Genomic DNA, 19,629 nt, shown 5'->3' with positions numbered 1-19,629 from the left:
ACTTGTCTACCTCTCTGTTTCTTAGCCAATACCAAGTGGTTTTGATAATTGCTGCTTTATAGTACAGTTTAAGGTCTGGTAGCGCTAGGCCACCTTCCCAAGCATTTCTTTTCATTAGTCCCTTTGATATTCTGGACCTTTTGTTTTTCCAAATGAATTTGGATATTATTTTATCCAGCTCTAGAAAGTAATTGTCTGATAGTTTAATTGGTATGGCACTAAATAAGTATATTAATTTGGGTAGAATTGTCATTTTTATATTAGCACGGCCTACCCATGAGCAACTAATGTTTTTCCACTTACTTAAATCTGACTTTATTTGTGCAAAAAGTGTCTTGTAATTGTGTTCATATAGTCCCTGGGTTTGTTTTGGCAGGTAGACTCCTAAGTATTTTATACTGTCTACCCTAACTTTAAATGGGATTTCTCTTTCTATCTCTTGCTGTTGAACTTTGTTGCTAATATATAGGAATGCAGAGGATTTGTGTGGGTTTATTTTGTACCCTGCAACTTTGCCAAAGTTGTTTATTAATTCAAGTAATTTTTTACTTGAATCTCTGGGATTCTCTAGGTAAATCATCATATCATCTGCAAAGAGTGATAACTTAGTTTCTTCTTTGGCTATTCTAATTCCTTGAATATCTTTATCTTGTGTAATTGCTACAGCTAACATTTCTAGTACCATATTGAATAATAGTGGTGATAATGGACAACCTTGTTTCACCCCTGATCTTATTGGGAATGCATCTAGCTTATCCCCATTGCATATAATGCTTGCTGAAGGTTTTAGATAGATACTGCTTATTATTTTATGGAAAGTTCCCTTTATTCCTACGTTCTCCAATGTTTTTAGTAGGAATGGATGTTGTATTTTGTCAAAAGCTTTTTCTGCATCTATTGAGATAATCATGTGGTTTTTGTTAGCTTTGTTGTTGATGTGATCGATAATGCTAATAGTTTTCCTAATATTGAACCAGCCCTGTAGTCCTGGTATGAATCCTACCTGATCATAATGTATTAATCTCGTGATAAGATGCTGTATTCGTTTTGCTAAAATCTTATTTAAAATTTTTGCATCTATATTCATTAGGGAAATTGGTCTATAATTTTCTTTCTCTGTTTTGTCTCTTCCTGGTTTGGGTATCAAAACCATATTTGTATCATAGAAAGAATTTGGGAGGGCTCCTTCTTCCCCAATTTTCAAGAATAGTGTATGTAGTATTGGAATTAACTGTTCTTTAAATGTTTGATAGAATTCACTTGTGAATCCATCTGGCCCTGGAGATTTTTTCCTAGGGAGTTCATTGATGGCTTCTTCAATTTCTTTTTCTGAGATGGGGTTGTTTAAGTATTCAACTTCCTCTTCTGTTAATCTGGGCAATTTGTATTTTTTAAAATATTCATCCATCTCATTTAGATTGTCGAATTTGTGGGCATAAAGTTGGGCAAAGTAGTTTCTAATTATTGTTTTAATTTCCTCCTCATTGGAGGTGAGTTCACCCCTTTCATTTTTAATGTTAGTAATTTGGTTTTCTTCTTTCTTTTTTTTGATCAGATTAACCAAAGGTTTATCAATTTTATTAGTTTTTTCATAAAACCAACTATTGGTTTTATTTATTAATTCAATAGTTTTCTTAATTTTAATTTTATTAATCTCTCCTTTGGTTTTCAGTATTTCTAATTTGGTATTTACTTGGGGATTTTCAATTTGTTCTTTTTCTAGCTTTTTCAACTGCAAGCCTAAGTCATTGATCTCCTCTTTCTCTATTTTATTTATGTAAGCATTCAGAGATATAAAACTTCCCCTAATAACTGCTTTTGCAGTGTCCCATAAGTTTTGGTACGTTGTCTCACTATTGTCATTCTCTTGAATGAAGTTGTTGATTGTTTCTATGATTTCTTCTTTAACCCAATCCTTCTTTAGAATTAGATTATTTAGTTTCCAATTGATTTTTGGTTTCTCTTTCCATGGCCTTTTATTACATGTAATTTTTAATGCATTATGATCTGAAAAGGATGCATTGATTATCTCTACCTTTCTGCACTGGATTGTGAGATTTTTATGTCCTAGTACATGGTCAATTTTTGTAAATGTTCCATGTACCGCTGAGAAAAAGGTATATTCCTTTCTATTCCCATTTAATTTTCTCCAAAGATCTATCATATCTACCTTATCCAGAGTTTTATTTACCTCCTTAACCTCTTTCTTGTTTATTTTAAGGTTGGATTTATCTAGTTCAGACAGGGGGAGGTTGAGGTCCCCCACTAGTATAGTTTTGCTATCAATTTCTTCCTTCAACTCCCCCAACCTCTCCTCTAAGAATCTGGATGCTATACCACTTGGAGCATACATGTTTAGTAATGATATTGCTTCATTGTCTATGGTGCCTTTTAGTAGGATATAGTTTCCATCCTTATCCCTTTTGATTAGATCTATTTCTGCTTTTGCTTTGTCTGAGATTAGGATTGCTACTCCTGCCTTTCTTACATGAGCTGAAGCACAATATATTCTGCTCCATCCTTTGACCTTTATCCTATGTGTATCCCCCCGTTTCAAATGTGTTTCTTGTAAGCAGCATATTGTTGGATTATGGCTTTTAATCCATTCTGCTATCCATCTCCGTTTTATGGGAGAGTTCATCCCATTCACATTCACAGTTATGATTACAATCTGTGTATTTCCCTCCACCCTCTTTCCCACCATTTGTGCTTTTAACTCTCCCGTCTCCCTTCCCCTCCTCAATAGTATTCACTTTTCTCCCCCTCCTCCTGCAGCCTTCCCCTCCTTCTTTTAGCCCCCCTCCCTTTTAGTCCCCTTTACTCTTATTGCTTCTTTCCTCCCTTTTAGCCACCCTCCCCTTTCTTCCCCCTTCCCCTCCTACTACCTATAGAGCTAGTTAGGATTATCTGCTTAAGGTTATTGTTCCCTCCTTTGAACAAATCAGATGAGAGTACCTCTCAAACAATGCTCATCTCCCTCCCCTCCTTCCCTCTACTATAGTTTTGTACTTCTTCCTGTGATATAATTTGCCACTTTCTGCTTCCCCCTTTCCACACCTCCTATTACATTCCCTTCTCATACTTAAATCATATTTTTGCCATGACATCATTTACTTTATGCCCGTTCCCTCTACATATATCCCTTTTATCATAATAGCTGCACAGTTCTCAAGATTAACAGGTATCATCTTCCCTTACAGGGAGGTAAACAGATTGCCCTAATTGAGTTGCAAGTTTTTGTTTTTGATTTTTCCCCTCTGTTTACCTTTTTATGATTCTCTGGAGACCTGCATTTGAAGATCAAATTGTCTATTGAGTTCTGGTGTTTTGGTCAGGAAGCTCTGGAAATCCCTTATTTCGTTGAATGACTTTCTCCTTGCCTGAAATGTTATGCTGAACTTTGCTGGGTAGTTGATCCTTGGTTGGAGTCCCAACTCCTTTGCCTTACGGAATATTAGGTTCCAATTCTTTCGATCTTTTAATGTAGAAGCTGCAAGGTCCTGTGTGATCCTGACTGTGTGTCCTTGATATTTAAATTGTTTCTTTCTGGCTGCTTGTAGTATTTTCTCCTTCACTTGATAGCTCTGGAATTTGGCAACTATATTTCTTGGGGTTTTGAGTTTGGGATCCCTTTCCGGTGGGGAACGGTGGATTCTTTCGATGACTATTTTGCCCTCTAAGTCTAGTACTTCTGGGCAGTTTTCCTTGATGATTTCCTGGAAGATATTGTCCAGACTCTTTTCTTCATCATGGGTTTCTGGCAGGCCAATAATTCTTAGATTTTCTCTCCTGGATCTATTTTCCAGGTCAGTTGTTTTTCCAATTAAATATTTTAGATTTTCTTCTATCTTTTCATTCTTTAGATTTTGTTTGACTGATTCTTGTTGCCTCATTGAGTCATTAGTTTCTACTTGCCCAATTCTAATCCTGATCGTAGTGTTTTCTTCAGTTAGCTTTCGCATCTCCTTTTCCATCTGGCCAATTTTTCCCTTTAAGGAGCTATTTTCTCCATTTAATTTTTGTACTTCTTTTTCCATTCGACCAATTTTCCCAGTTAGGTTTTAGGTTTCCTTTTCCATCTGATCAATTTTCCCTATTAGGTTTTGAGTTTCCTTTTCCGTTTGATTAACTCTTCCTTTTAGGGAATTATTCTCTCCAGTTAATTTTTGAACTTCCTTTTCCATTTCTTCAATTTTCTTTTTCAGATTGATGTTCTCATCAGTGAATTCTTTTTTTATAGTTTTAAAATCATTGGCCAGTTTTTCTTTTATATCCTTCTTCAGACGTTCCAGGTAATCTAGTTGTGCTTGCGAGAAATTCATACTCCCATCTGAGGTTTCAGGTGGAAGTACAGTCTCAGCTCTGACCTCTTTGGTGTTTGTGTTTTGGTCCTTATCCCCATAGAAAGATTCTATGGTTTTTTCACTTTTCGTCTGCTTTTTCCGATTCATGATGTTGGCTGAGTGTTGTAGCTTTTGGTTCTTTCAGTCAGAAGATACAGATCTTTTAAGTTGAGATGATGTGTGTCTAGGCTAAAAGCAGGCTTCTTTTTTTTTTTTTGTTGTTGTTGTTGCTGTTGTTGTTGTTGTTTCCCAGATCAACCCTGAGTTTAGCTTGATAGGTGTGTGGGAGGTGTGGTCTGGTCTCAGGATATCTCCTCAGCTGGCCTGAGGCAAAGGCAAGGTCAGGGGATGGTGATCCCAGCTTCCCTATTGTCTTCCCTTTCCCCTGGAGGGCTGGGGCACGCCTAGAGGCTAATGCGTGTTCCCGCCCCTCCTGGGGCTCGTCTCCCGGGCTGAGGCTTGCTTGGGTCTCAGTGCGAATTTTTCTCTGCCCTGGGTTGTCTGTCCCTCCAGATAGCCTCCACCACGGTAGGAAGAATCCCCCTTTGCCACCTCTCCAGCCTCTGGTGTTATGAGACCACCCGCCCCCTTCTGCTGCTCCCACTGATCCAGGATCAATCTGGGGAAGAATTTTATGGTTCCCTCACGGTCATCGGGGGGGAGGGGAGAGCACTTACTGATCACTCCGGCATCCCAGCTTCTGGATGTTCAAGTAGTGACCCACTGAAGTCCCGTCTTTAGGCTGAAGATTTCAAAGGCTGTTGCGCTGATATCGTTGGCTCGGCCTGGCTTATCTCCTGCTCCGCTGGTCTCGCCCGCCACTCTCGGGCCCCTCGGGTTGCCTCCGCCCTGCCGGGCCGACCGCGCTGCGCTGTGCGCCGGGGGTCTTACCCCCGCGGAACAGATCCCTCCCGGGGACCTTCCAGTCCAGCCTGGGCTCCGAATCTGTCCAAGTCCGTCTCCCACTGGATTCTACACCTCCAAAGTCTGGTCAGACTCTCCCCCCAGATATATCCAGAGGAGTTTTTCCAGGAGCTTAGGTGAGTCGTTGCTTTCACTCCCCTAATTTCTTTACTAAAGTTCAGAGTTACATCTCACTGCTTTTTTTCACTCTGGTCTTTCACTAGTTTTGAACTTAATTACTCATAGGCTCAACAAATTATGAGAGTGCTTGTAAATTACAAAACTATGCAAATATAAGGCACCTTTACATTTTTATCTATTAATAAATGTTGCGATATAACATTGCCACTTACTTACCTGATGTTAAGGGCAATTCTTTTGTAGCCTCTCAATGGCAAGAGGCTAGTAGGAAGTGTAGTTTTTCCAAAGTTGAAAGGAGAGACTAAAGCATCATGGGAGGCAGAAGCCAGAATGGACAGGGAAAGTCCAGGAATTTATGTTCTTTATGGAGATGAGAGGTACCCAGGGCAAATGTGCACCAGCAATGAGCTGATGGTAAAAAAGGGAGCTACTACTCTGAACTGAACACAGTCATGAGCAATTTTAGCCTTTTGTTTGCTTGCTGACTGACTTAAGAAGTGATCTGCCTGCACAGAATTTTCTGCTTTCTTTCTTAAACGTATCAGCCTACTTGGCTGTGGGACACAATTACGTGATTTCTATCTCTTCTCTCTCACCACTGCCTGATTGCTACTTGCCCAACAGGCATCTCTGGCCTTGAAAGTTTCCTACTCTATTTAAACTTTATTTATCTGCTATCTATATTTTTATGAGTTTTTGTCTCCAGCTAAAGATGTATAGAGTTTTAAAAATAAAAGGGTGGTTCCGGGAGCCAAGATGGCAGAGTGATTGGTAACTGTTATCTCCCTCTCGTTGTTGACATTGACCAGCCCAGAGATTATTTCCCTGGAAAAAACTCTGGAAGAGTGGGAGCAGCAGAAGGGGTAAACATACTCTTAGCAAAGGAGGATAGAAAGATTGCTAAGGAGGGTTCCTCTTGCAAAGGTGACCAGTGCAGGATCAGAGCTGTCCCAGAGAGTCCTACTTCAACAAACTAGGTGAAGATCCTGAACCCCAGGGAGGTGAAGCCAGCAACTGCCAACATCAGGACTATAGGTAGGCCTCAGCCCCCCAATTGAATCAAGAAGATACTAACACAGAAAGCTGAGCTTGCCTATGCTCTAGCTCATCAGAGGAGCCACTGGAGTCCAGACCACCCCTCCCCCACACTTAACAAGTTACCTCCAGGGTAACTGCAGGGAAACCTAAAAAGACCTAAATGACCTCTGCTTTCAAACACCAGCCAACTCAGCACCAGGTAATCTGTAGCATTTAATTTCTAGTTGAAAGAACCAGAGGCCACAACACAAAAAGTCTCAAGTTTTGGACACAAGAACTGTGGGACAGAGCTCCCTGTGCCACAGACACAGAGATCTACTTTAAAATCCAGGAAAAGGGTTATTATCATGAGCAAAAAACAAAGCAGAAAAGAAAACACCATAGAATCTTTCTATGGGGACAAGGACCAAAACACAAATACGAAAATGGTCAGCATTGAGACTGCACTCCTATCTGAAACTTCAGAAGGGAATATGAACTGGTCAGAAGAAGAAAGAGGCTTCATGGAAGAGCTCTGGAAGGATTTTAAAACCTAAATTAGAGAAAATAGAAGAAAAACTGACCAATGATTTTAAAAATATGAAAAAAATTCACTGAAGAGAACGACTCCTTAAAAGGAAAATTAGACAAATGGAAAAGAAAATACAAAACCTAAGTGGTGAAAATAACTCCTTAAAAGGAACAATTGGACAAATGGAAGAGGAGATGCAAAAGTTAACTGAAGAAAACAATTTGATAAAAAATAGAATCGGGCAAGTAGAAGTTAATGAATCTATGAGACTTCAAGAATCAAACAGATTCTAAAGAATGGAAAGATAGAAGAAAATGTAAAATATCTAATTAGAAAAACAACTGACCTGGAAAACAGATCCAGGACAAAAAAATCTAAAGCCATGATGAAAAAAACAGACTGGAAAATATCATCCAAGAAATCATCAAGGACAATTGCCCAGAAGTCCTAGACCCAGAGGGCAAAATAGTCATCAAAAGAATCCACCTCTCACCTCCTGAAAGAGATCCCAAACTAAAAACATCAAGCAATGTTGCTGCCACATTCCAGAACTATCAAGTGAAAGAGAAAATACTGCAGGCAGCCAGAAAGAAACAATTCAAATATTGAGGAGCTACAGTCAGGATCACATAGGACCTTGCAGCTTCTACATTAAATGATCAAAGGAATTGGAATATGAGGCAAAGGAGATGGGACTACAACCAAGGATTAATTATCCAGCAAAGTTGAGCATAATATTTCAGGCAAGTAGATGGACATTCAATGAAATAAGGGATTTCCAGACCCTGCTGATGAAAAGGCCAAAACTCAACAGAAAATTTGATCTTCAAATGCAGGTCATGAGAGGCATAGACAGGTAAACAGGGGAAAAAAGAAGTTCATCACACAATATGGGCAAACTGTTTACATCCCTATAAGGGAAGATGATACTTTGTAATCTTGAGAATTGTATATTTATTATGAAATGTAAAAGGGATATATTCAGATAGAGGGAGTGAGTATAAATTAAAAGATGTGATGATAACAAATGTGATTTAAGGGTGTGAAGGGATTGTAATGAGAGATGTGAAAAGAAGGAGGCAGAAAAAAATAAATTCTATCACAGAAAGAGGCACAAAAATATATTACAGTACAGAGAAAGAGGGGAGGGAGATGAATATTGTTTGAAAGGTACTCTCATTTGATTGGATTCAAGGAGGGTACAACAAACCCAGTTAAGTATAGAAATACAACTAGCTCTATAGGCAATAGGAGGGGAAGGGGGAAAGAAAAGAGAGGGGAGGTCAAAAGGGAAGGAAGAAGTAGTAAGGGAAAAGGGGATTAAAAGGGAGGGGCCTGAAAGAAGGGAGGGAAGACTGAGAGAGGCAGTGGTCAAAAATTAAAACTCTGTTGGGGAGGGAAAGGGAGAAGGGAGAACTAAAAGCATAAACAAGGGGAAAGCAAATGGAGGGAAAGACACAAACAGTGATCATAATTTGTGAATGTGAATGGGATGAACTCTCCCATAAAATGGGGACAGATAGCAGAATGGATTAAAAACCATAATCCAATAATATGTTGTTACAAGAAACATTTGAAAAGGGGAGATACACATAGGGTGTAAAGGTAAAAGGATGGAGCAGAATTTATTGTGCTTCAGCTGATGTAAAAAAACCAGGGATAGCAATCCTAATCTCAGACAAAGCAAAAGCAGAAATAAATCTAATCAAAAGAGATAAGGAAGGAAACTATATCCTTATAAAAGGCATCATAGACAACTAAGCAATTTCATTACTAAAGATAAATGCTCCCAGTGGTATAGCACCCAAATTCTTACAGGAGAAGTTAAGGGAGTTACAGGAAGAAGTAAACAGCAAAACTATAATAGTGGGAGACCTTAACCTCACCCTCTCTGAACTTGATAAATCTAACCTCAAAATAAACAAGAAAGAAGTTAAGGAGGTGAATAGAACTCTAGATAAGGTAGATGTGATAGATCTCTGGAGAAAATTGAATGGAGATAGAAAGGAATACACCTTTTTCTCAATGGCACATGGCATATATACAAAAACTAACCATGTACTAGGCCATAAAAACCTCACAATCTAGTGCAGAAAGGCAGAGATAGTCAATGCATTCTTTTCAGATCATAATGCAATAAAACTTCTATGTAATCAAAGGCCATGGAAACATAAACTAAAAACTAATTGGAAACTAAACAATCTAATCCTAAAGAATGAGTGGGTTAAACAAATTATAGAAACAATCAACAACTTCATTCAAGAGAATGACAATAATGAGACAACCTACCAAATTTTATGGTATACTGAAAAAGCAGTTTGTAGGGGAAGTTTTATATCTTTGAGTTCCTACATGAATAAAATAAGGAGGATATCAATAACTTGGACATACAGATGAAAATTCTCCCAAATTCTTTTTATGATACAAACATGGTTTTGATACCTAAACCAGGAAGAGATACCTAAACACAGAAAAAAAATTATAGACCAATTTCTCTAATGAATATAGACACAAAAATTTTAAATAAGATTTCAGCAAAAAGAATACAGCAACTAATCATGAGAATAATATATTATGATCAGTTAGGATTTATACCAGGAATGCAGGGGTGGTTCAGTATTAGGAAAGCTATTAACATTATTGATCATATCAACAACAAAACTAACAGAAACCACATGATTATCTCAATAGATGCAGAAAAAGATTTTGACAAAGTACGACACCTATTCCTATTGAAAACACTGGAGAACATAGGAATAAGTGGAACTTTCCATAAAATAATAAGCAGTATCTACCTAAAGCCTTCACCAAGCATATATGCAATGGGGATAAGCTAGATGCATTTTCAATTTTTATCACCACTATTATTAAATATGGTACTAGAAATGTTAGCTGTAGCAATAAGAGAAGAAAAAGAAATTGAAGGAGTTTGAATAGGCGAAGAAGAAACTAAGCTATCACTCTTTGAAGATAATATGATGATATACTTAGAGAATCCCAGAGATTCAAGTAAAAAACTACTTGAAATAATAAACTTTGGCAAAATTGCAGGTTACAAAATAAAACCACATAAATCATCTGCATTTCTATATATTACTAACAAAGCCCAACAGCAAGAGATAGAAAGAGAAATCCCATTTAAAGCTAGGGTAGACATTATAAAATATTTAGTAGTTTACCTACTGAAACAAACCCAGGGACTACAAATTGCAAAGCACTTTTCACACAAATAAAGTCAGATCTAAGTAAGTGGGAAAACATCAGTTGCTCATGGGTGGGCTGAGCTAATATAACAAAAATGACAATTCTACCTAAACTAATTTACTTATTCAGTGCCATACCAATCAAACTATCAGATAATTATTTTGTAGAGCTAGAAAAAATAATATCAGAATTCACCTGGAAGAATAAAAGGTCCAGAATAACAAAGGAACTAATGAAAAAAATGCTAGGGAAGGTGGCCTAGCTCTGTGAGATCTCAGATTGTATTATAAAGCATCAATTATCAGAACCATTTGGTACTGGCTAAGAAACAAAAGAGTAGACCAGTGGAATAGATTAGGTACCCAAGAGACAGTAGTCAATGAATATAGCAATCTACTGTTTGATAAACCCATGAACCCCAGCTTCTTGGATAAGAACTCACAGTTTGACAAAAATTGTTGGGAAAACTGGATAACAGTCTGACGGAAACTAGGTATAGACCAATGCCTGACACCATGCACAAGAATAAGGTCCAAATAGGTATAAGGTCCAAATAGATACATGATCTAGGTATAAAGACTGATCCTATAAACAAATTAGTGGAGCAAGGAATAGTGTGTTTATCAGATTTATGGAGAAGGGAAGAATTTTTGACTAACCAAGAGATAGAAAACATAAGTACAAAATGGGTAATTTTGGTTACATTAAATTGAAGTTTTTCACAAACAAACCCAATGCAACCAAGATCAGGAGGGAAGCAGATAACTGGGAAAGAATTTTTGCAACTAGTGTCTGTAATAAAGTCCTCATTTCTAAAATATGTAGAGAACTGAGTCAAATGTGACAAGAATACAAGTCATTCCCCATTTGATAAATGGACAAAGGATATGAGTTTTCAGAGGAAGAAATCAAAATTATATATAGTCATATGAAAAAATGCTCTAAATCACTATTGATTGGAGATGCAGATACCACATCACCCCTATCAGATTGGCTAACATGACAAAACAGGATGATGATAAATGTTGGAGAAGATGTGGGAGAGTTGGAACACTAATTAGTTGTTGGTGGAGCTGTGAGCTGATTCAGCCATTCTGGAGAGCAATTTGGAACTATGCCCAAAGGGCTACAAAAATGTGCATACCCTTTGACCTGGCAATACCACTTCTAGGACTGTATCCTCAAGAGATCATAAAAATGGGAAAGAGTCCCATATATACAAAAATATCTATAGCAGCATTCTTTGTGATGGCCAAAAACTGAAAATCAAGGGGATGCCCAATAATTGGGGAATGGCTGAATAAACTGTGGTATATGAATGCAACGGAATACTATTGTGCTATAAGAAATGATGAGCAGGAAGACTTCAGAGAGGCCTGGAAAGACTTATATGAACTGATGAATGAAAGCCACAGAACCAGGAGAACTTTATACACAGCAACAACCCCACTGTGTGAGGATTTTTTCTGGTAGACTTAGAAATTCATTGCAATGCAAGGACTTAAAATATTCCCAATGGTATCTTAAGGCAAAATACCTTCCACATCCAAAGAAGGAACTATGGAATTCAATCGCAGAATGTAGCAGATCATTTTCTTTTGTATTGTGTTTTGGTTTGTTTTACAATTTCTCCCATTCATTTTAATTCTTCTATGCAACATGACTAAGGTGAAAATGTATTTAGTAAGAATGTATATGTAGAATCTATATAAAATTGTATGCCTACTCAGGGAAGGAGGAGCAAGGGAGGGGAGGGAGGAGAAAAAAATCTAAGTTATATGGAAGTGATTGTAGAACACTGAAAACAAATAAAATAATAAAAAAAAATAAAAGGGTGAATCACAAAAGAAATTTTAAAAGAAATTTGTAACCAATTGCCTAGGCTTAAGTACAAGCCTGTGTTAAGCTCCCTCACAGAGGAGCTATATGTGAATGTATGGAACAAAGTTTTTGTTTGCATAAAAACTTTTTTTAGATAAAAAATTAAAAAGAGATGGGAAAATGCTAGGCTAGACTTCAAGTTCTTTTAGATAAAGAGACTTCTATTATTTCTCTTTTTATGTCCAGTTCTGAAAGTCTTGGTACCTTACACATTGTAGGTGCTTAAATGTTTGTTCCATTAAAAGGAATCATATGTGTAAGGAACGATGAAAACTTTTGTTTCCACAGAAATTATGTAATATATGACTTATGAAATCTAGGAGATCGAAACATACCAGTCTTTTGACTTGTAGCAAATGAGGGAAAATAAATTGATTGCAGAAGACACCAACAACATAGAGTAGTATTAGATTATCTTCTGGTAGGAGAAGAGGCAAAACTGAGAGATAAAATGGAGAAATTTTTTTCCATAATTTCAGAATAACAACCATCAGAATGGGAGTCACAATGAAGGAGTTATGTCTCACACAGAAGACAACAGGCAAAGCAAGGATCCAACTGATTTTTATCTTGTTTTGAAGGTAGAAGTTAGCTAAGTAGAGTAAAGGTTATCTTGCTTGGAATGTTCATGCCCAATAAGCTTATGAATATTAACATCTCCTCTGGGAGGGCTAAAGGTTCATTTGAATGGTCATACAACACATGGAGCGGGAAGGGGAAGCATGTTACGGTGAACTATGTAGTAGATGTATTGGAAAATTGTACCCTATATTACCCAGTGAATGGGGAGACATAGGGAGGGACTTTGCAGTCAGGCATAGGTTTTTAAGGCTTACTTTTGTTTCTTGAGGTTGTCTGTACAATGAGACCCCTGCAACTGCAGTTAATAAATTTATTTCTTTTATTTTCACCCCTTCTGAATCTGAATGAGTTATTTCTCACAATAGAACCTTAGATAGCATTTAGTCCTAACTTCTCATTTTACAGGTAGTTAGGTGGTGCAGTGGATAGAGCACTGGGCTTGGAATCAGGAAGACTCATCTTCATGAGTTCAAATTCAGCCTCAACACTTCCTAGCTGTGTGATGCTGGGCAAGCCACTTAACTCTGTTTGCCTCAGTTCCTCACCTGTAAAATGGACTGGAGAAAGAAAATGGCAAACCACTCTAATATCTTTGCCATGAAGACCCCAAATGGGATCATGAAGATGTCAGCATGACTAAAACACAATTGAACTATTTTACAGATTAGGAAACTGAGGGCCAGAGAAGTTAGGTCACTTGCTCAGTATCACACAGGTTGCGCATAGCAGCACAAAGATTTGAACTCAGATTTCCTAAGTTCCAAGAAGGATTTCTTTCCATCAACTCCATGGTCTGTTTCCTTGTAACTGACACATGAGTCAACATTATATATTGGCCAACAATTACTGGATGTATTGAAGGCAAAGGGAACCATGGAAATTGTACTGCAAGTTGGACGATGGGTGTTCTTAACTGGAAAAGCTTATTAGAGAAATTGCAATTTAAATATTCATGTCTTCCACAGTTCTTATTAAACATGGAATTATGAATGCACAAAGAAGACTGCCAGCTCTCTGTAGAATATCTTGCCACAACAGTTATGGGGAGAGTTTACTAGAGTCAGCATGTCAGCAACACTTTACCTCGATTATCCTCTATGCTGTCATTTGAAAGTTCCAGAACTCCACAACCAATGATGACAATTCTAACAATAGATTAATTGCACATTTGGAACAGATTTTGAGATAGCCACATAAGAAAAAGTTGACACAGCCAAATATTTCTTTTCCTCCTTACTTTACTAGCTATGTTCTGCTGTTTCTTTTACTTAGTGGGGACAGTGTGAGTCTGATATTCTGGGTGGAACCCAAGCCTTTAGAATGTCTGTTGGCTCAGGCAGTATTTCTGAGATTCAATTTATGGACATTCTTAAGGAATGTAAGGGCTACCAGAAATGTTAGAGGAAAAGAACTAAATTTACTAAAGATTTAGTATTTCTCCCAGAGGTGTACAATTAAGCCTTTATATTTGAACAAGACATAATGTCTTATGAAAAAAAGGGAAATTCTCAACTTAATCAGCAAGGCTTTATTAAATTCTTACTATGTTCCAGACACTGTACTACCACTAAAAATACAAAGGCAAAAATGAAACAGTTCCTGCTTTTAAGCTAACTTTTTAACAGGAGGAAAAAAGTGGAGGCTGTGCTATTCAAGGAGTAACTGGGACATTTCCTTTTTAAAGAAAATCTCTTTTCCTTCTTTTTTTGTTTTTGTTTTTTTTTATTTTCAGTTCACAGAAGAAAACAAGCATTTCCATTACACAGTATAATAAAAAAGATGATTGTACATGAAACTGCAAATCTTCCATGTATGAACTGCCATTCCTTCCAAAATTATAAGGTTATCATGTAAATTATATTCCTTTGTTTTCTTCCCTCCCCTGCCCCATGGCTACCATTAGACACAAATATACATGCATGTACATATCTATGTGTGTGTGTAAAAACATATATATGCACATACATATATATACATATACAGATATATACGTGTATGTACATGTGTATGTGTATATGTACGCATAAGTAAAATTATTCCATACATACTTCTACTTGTCACTTCTTTTTACTCTTAGGAAGGTGGCAGTGGTGATCCCAAATTTCATCTTAAGTACATAGATTGGAAAGAGACTGAAAGTGAATCATGCTTTGAGGTATCTGACCCTAATAATAGCACTTAGCTCTCTCTTGTAGTTTCTGTGAGATTCAAGTGGGTTAATGTGGGTAAAGGACTTGGCACACTTAAAATACTACATAAGGAGGAGTTACTACTACTCCTGAATACAGCAATGACACTGAGTAATGCAAATGGCAAAAGCAATCAAAAGACCCAAAAGCCAGAGTGTTAGATACAGCAAGGAAGGGTTGGGAATTTTGGAAGCTAAGGATGCAGAAAGCACAGCTACTTACCACATTGGGCCTCTAGAAAGTGTGGACTTCTGCGCTTTTTTTCTTTCACACTTCTGTTGTTAGTTTTTTGAGGAAAGTATAATTTAATGTATATAACTACTGAAAGAATCCAAGGCCTGCTAAAACCTTAGTATGTACCTAAGTTGATTCAGTTGGTTAGGACTGTGTGGGCCAAAGAAATCTGATACATTTCATTCACAGCTATAGGCTATATCCCACATGGAGGCCAGCTGTCTCTAAAGAGTGGCCATTAATTGGGGAGGGGGCAGAAGGGAGGAAGGAGTTGGCAGCCTAGTGTGTAAATGAAGTGGTTATCTAGGGGAGAAACAACTTTATTCATGTCCTATCAGTAAGTCAGCAGTGCCAGCATATGATTACAATGTGGCAGCTAATGTGAAAACATTTGAAAATACTTACAAATGGGTCTGCTCTAAAAAAGACACTTTTTTAAATTCAGAAAGTGACCTCAAGCTCCTCCTCAGATCAACTTTTCACATCATGCTATGAAGGGGCTTCCCCCCCATCCCAACTCCCACTTACATGTTGTTACCTTCCTACATTAGAACGTAAACTCCTTGAAGGCAGAGCTTATCTTGCTTGCTTCTATTTGCATCCTATGTGCCTACGTTTCACTAGGTGGTAAGTGTTGAGGTAAGTGCTTAATTATGCTCTATGCAACAACGCTGGGAGATAAATCATGTGATTCAATTCAAGAAGCATTTATTAAATGCCTACTATTTGCCAATATTATTATTACCATTTTAGATGGGGAAACTGAGGCTCTAAGAAGTAAAGTTACTACATCTAAGACCACACTTGTTTACTTTTTGTTTTGTTCAGTTGTGTCTGACTCTTTGTGACCCCATTTTGAAATTTTTTTGGCAGAGATAGTGAAGTGGTTTGCCATTTCCTTCTCTAGCTCATTTTATAGATGAGGAAACTGAGGTTAACAGGATTAAATGACTTGCCCAGGGTCACACAACTAGGAGATATCTGAGACCAAATTTCAACTCACAAACATGAGTCATGCTGACTCCAAGTCCAGTGCTCTATCCACTAAGCCAAATAGCTGCCCTCTAAGAGGTAAAGTTACTTTATTCAGAATCACACTACTTGTAAATATTTGAGGTAAATTTCAAACCTACAGTAGGTCTCTTGACTTTTTTCCCCCACTAGTGCAGCTATCTTTCCATTTTTTAATGTATTTTCAGGGATCCAAATATAGTTTAGCTAACAAAAAAATTCATGTGGGATAAATACAATTTTCTTTACAATATTATTTGAAAAAACCAGTAATACCCTTTGGTCATTCAAGTTGTTAACAGTTTTGAAAAATGGATATTTTGGTTAGAAAATACTTTGGTGTCCTTGAATGGATTTTTCTTGAACGTGTAAATGTTTAATGTTTAACATTCACGTTTAATATTGTGATATGGGATGTCTTCATTATGTCTAGGAAAATAACAGACTTTATTGTTCATTTACTTGAATATAATTTATTTCTTTGAATATAATACTATATTTGTCTGACCTAAATGGAACTTCTATGAAACCTGAGTGTATCATCTAAATTTTACAGTTTTTCAAGTGATCATTTAAAGATTAATAATCTACTTTATGTGACATTGTTTGATAGTCTGATTATGAAATATTTAAAGTGAAAATTAATAGGAACCAAAAAATTACTCATAATGTTCAAGAGAGAACAAGAACGAGACCTGTGCTTTCACCTTATGTGTTTTGGATAAGGCACTGGTATCCTGTTGCTAGTCATAATTAAGGTGTGATTGCTACAGGAAACATTTGCAAACTTGCAAGTCCTGTAGAACATATTTATGCCAAGTTTACATTGGTTATATTTGCTCAAGGTACCTAAATCTCAGGCAACATTTATTTCTATAAAAGCTATATTCCAGTTGCTTCACAGCTAATCTCCTGTGTAAAAGTGAGCCTGGATCCCTGTTTTCATGAGATAGCTTTTATTTGTTTGATTTCTGAAGTGCAATGAAAGTACTCTACTTGGAAAATGGGCCAAAAGTCAGGAGAGCACACATCCTTAATGGTCATTGTTAACAAGTCAAAGTTATCATGAAAACAGTTTGATTTACCTTTCACGGAAATAAATTTTACTCTATAGACTCAGTTAAAGTTCTCTTAAACTACTGAAGATCAAGAAAACTATTGCTAAATCTAAATCTATACTTTAAAGTGTTTGGAAACCAACTGAAAGTATTCACAATTAATTATATATATATGTATATATATGTGGAATATGTATATATATATATACATATATAAATTCATTGATATATCTTGAAATTTAATGCTATAAGCAAAGATTTTTTTTTTAAAGAAAACAAACAATGTTGTGATCTAACAGTCTAGGCCTGACCCAGGCTGGTCTGGTACCTCAGGTTCAAGATTGGGAACAAAATGAGACCCTGTAGAACATGACGAAAAAGGAGGTTTACTTAGCCTTGACGGGGGAAAGACATTCAGAGCAGGAAAGAATTTTCAGCTGAGCCAAACAACCTGAAAGGAGAAGTTGGTGTTCCCACTCCATCGCCAGACAACAGGTCTCTAAGTATCTACTGCTTAACTACAGACAACCAGATGGTTGATATAGAAAGCTGTAACAACTGCTGAAGCCATTAATCTCCTTTAAGTCTCTAGATTTCAATATTTTTAAGGAAAAGGACCAGTTTAGCCTACATGGTAGAGCACCCTGGATGACCATCCTCTTACCACACTGATAGTACTGTAGCTTCTAATGAAAAGAAACTAAGAAATCTCCAACTACCAACTTCTACTGAGAGGGGAGGAAGGAAAAAGAGCAATGGAGAAAACTACTCATATAGACATGGTATATATATTAGCTCATATTTGTAAAGTCTTTGGAGGTTTATAAGGCACTTGTCAACAATAACCCTGTAAACTGTTATCAGTCATTTTTCAGTTGTGTTCAACTTTTCCTGAGCCTGATTGGGGCTTTCTTGGTAAAGATTCTCGCGTGGTTTGCCATTGTTTTCTCCAGCTCATTTCAAAGATGAGGAAATTGAGGTAAATAGGGTAAAGTGACTTGCTCAGGGTCACACAGCTAGTTAGTGTGTAAGTCCAGATTTGAATTCAGGCCCAGCATTCTACCCATTGTGCCACCTAGCTGCCCATAGCACAAGCAATTAATTATACCCATTTTTCAGTTGAGGAAATTAAAGTACTTTCCCCCCCACAGTCAATCATGCACATCTAGCAGGTGTTGGAACCAGGAATCAAAACCAATTAATCTAGTGTTCTCTCCACTTAACTTGCTCTGTTCACATTTTATCTACTTATTTTTGTTGTATGTTGAGAAACTATGAATGTAACAACTGATTGTTGTGAAGATGGTCTACAAATTGGATTATCATTTCTGTGCTAGGCAGATTTTTAAAAAATGTTACTTGATTTTCTGGTTTTAAAATTAGATTATTGCCATTACCTCTCTACACCCTTAACCTCCACCCTCAGATGCCAATTGTCTTACCAACTTCTGCCTCAGATGACTTCCCTTCTGAAGGCAATGGAAAGTATTGGTTGGAATGTGAATTGCTGCCATATCCCAAGACAAAGCCTTCTAGTTTGGTGTTTGGATTTGGACGAAGAAATTTCATGAGAATGGAATCACTTGTGGTATTGATGTAGACTTTCAAGCTTGCCTTTTTACCTGGAGCTGAGAAGAGAGAATGGGATGGGTGTTATTTTAATTCCTTTATGGAGGCCTGTGAAAACTAGAAACCAAAAAATGAGTTGTGTTTATGAATAGTAAGCAGGTGGCACTGTTTACACAGAGGCAGCCAGAAACTTTTTCCAAAATGCTTTCCAGAGAAATGGCTAAAAGGCAGCTAATTCTAAGGTCATAGACTAAAGCTAGAAGAGAATTTTGAAAATAATATTTTATTTTTCCCCCCAAAATGCCTGTAAAATTTTTTAACATTTGTTGTTTATTTTTTATTTTGACTTAAAATTCTATCCCTCCCTTGTTTTCTTCCCTCCCCTCTCCCTGAGACAGTAAGCAATCTGATATAGGTTATATGTATGCAATCATGTAAAACATTTCCACATTAGTCATTTTGTGCAAGAAGTATGAACAGGAAAGAAAGAAAGAGAAGGAAGAACAGAAAGAAAAGAGAGAGAAAAATAGTATGTTTCAGTCTGTATTCAGACACTATCAGTTCTTTCTCTGTAGGCAGATAATCATCATTTGTCCTTTGGAATTGTCTTGGATCACTGTTTGGCAGAGAAGAGATAAGTCATTCACAATTCTTCATTGTACAATGTCACTGTTATTGTGTACAATGTTCTCCTCTTCTGTTCACTTCACTTTGTATCATTTCATGAAAGTCTTAGAAAAGACCTTAAAGATTATCCATTCCCACCCAACACTTTACAAATGAGGAACTGGAGATCTAGAAAAGTAACTCATCTAAAGTCAAATAGTTTGTCAACTAGTATTTATTAAGTACTACTGTGTGCCTAGTACTGTGCTAACAGCTGAAGATACAAAGAAGTTCCTGCCCCCAAGAAGTTTACAATTAAATGGAAAAACAACATGCAAATGACCATGTATGGTATATAT

General features: G+C 37.0%; 1 protein-coding gene across 19 annotated transcripts in view; it reads right to left on the bottom strand.

Moving 5' to 3' along the window:
• Positions 1–19,629, bottom strand: part of ABI3BP (ABI family member 3 binding protein) — a 286,413-nt gene that overhangs the window by 183,315 nt on the left and 83,469 nt on the right. For all 19 annotated transcript variants that reach the window (XM_072614163.1, XM_072614173.1, XM_072614165.1 and 16 more), the window contains exon 2: positions 18,538–18,723. In XM_072614163.1, the coding sequence (XP_072470264.1) occupies positions 18,538–18,723 (186 nt within the window). The remainder of the gene's footprint in view (positions 1–18,537; positions 18,724–19,629) is intronic.

The sequence above is a fragment of the Notamacropus eugenii genome, chromosome 5, assembly GCF_028372415.1.
Source record: "Notamacropus eugenii isolate mMacEug1 chromosome 5, mMacEug1.pri_v2, whole genome shotgun sequence".
NCBI classification, from domain to species: Eukaryota; Metazoa; Chordata; class Mammalia; order Diprotodontia; family Macropodidae; genus Notamacropus; species Notamacropus eugenii.
The sequence above is the reverse complement of the archived record's forward strand: the minus strand, read 5'-3'. Positions and strand labels throughout refer to the sequence as shown.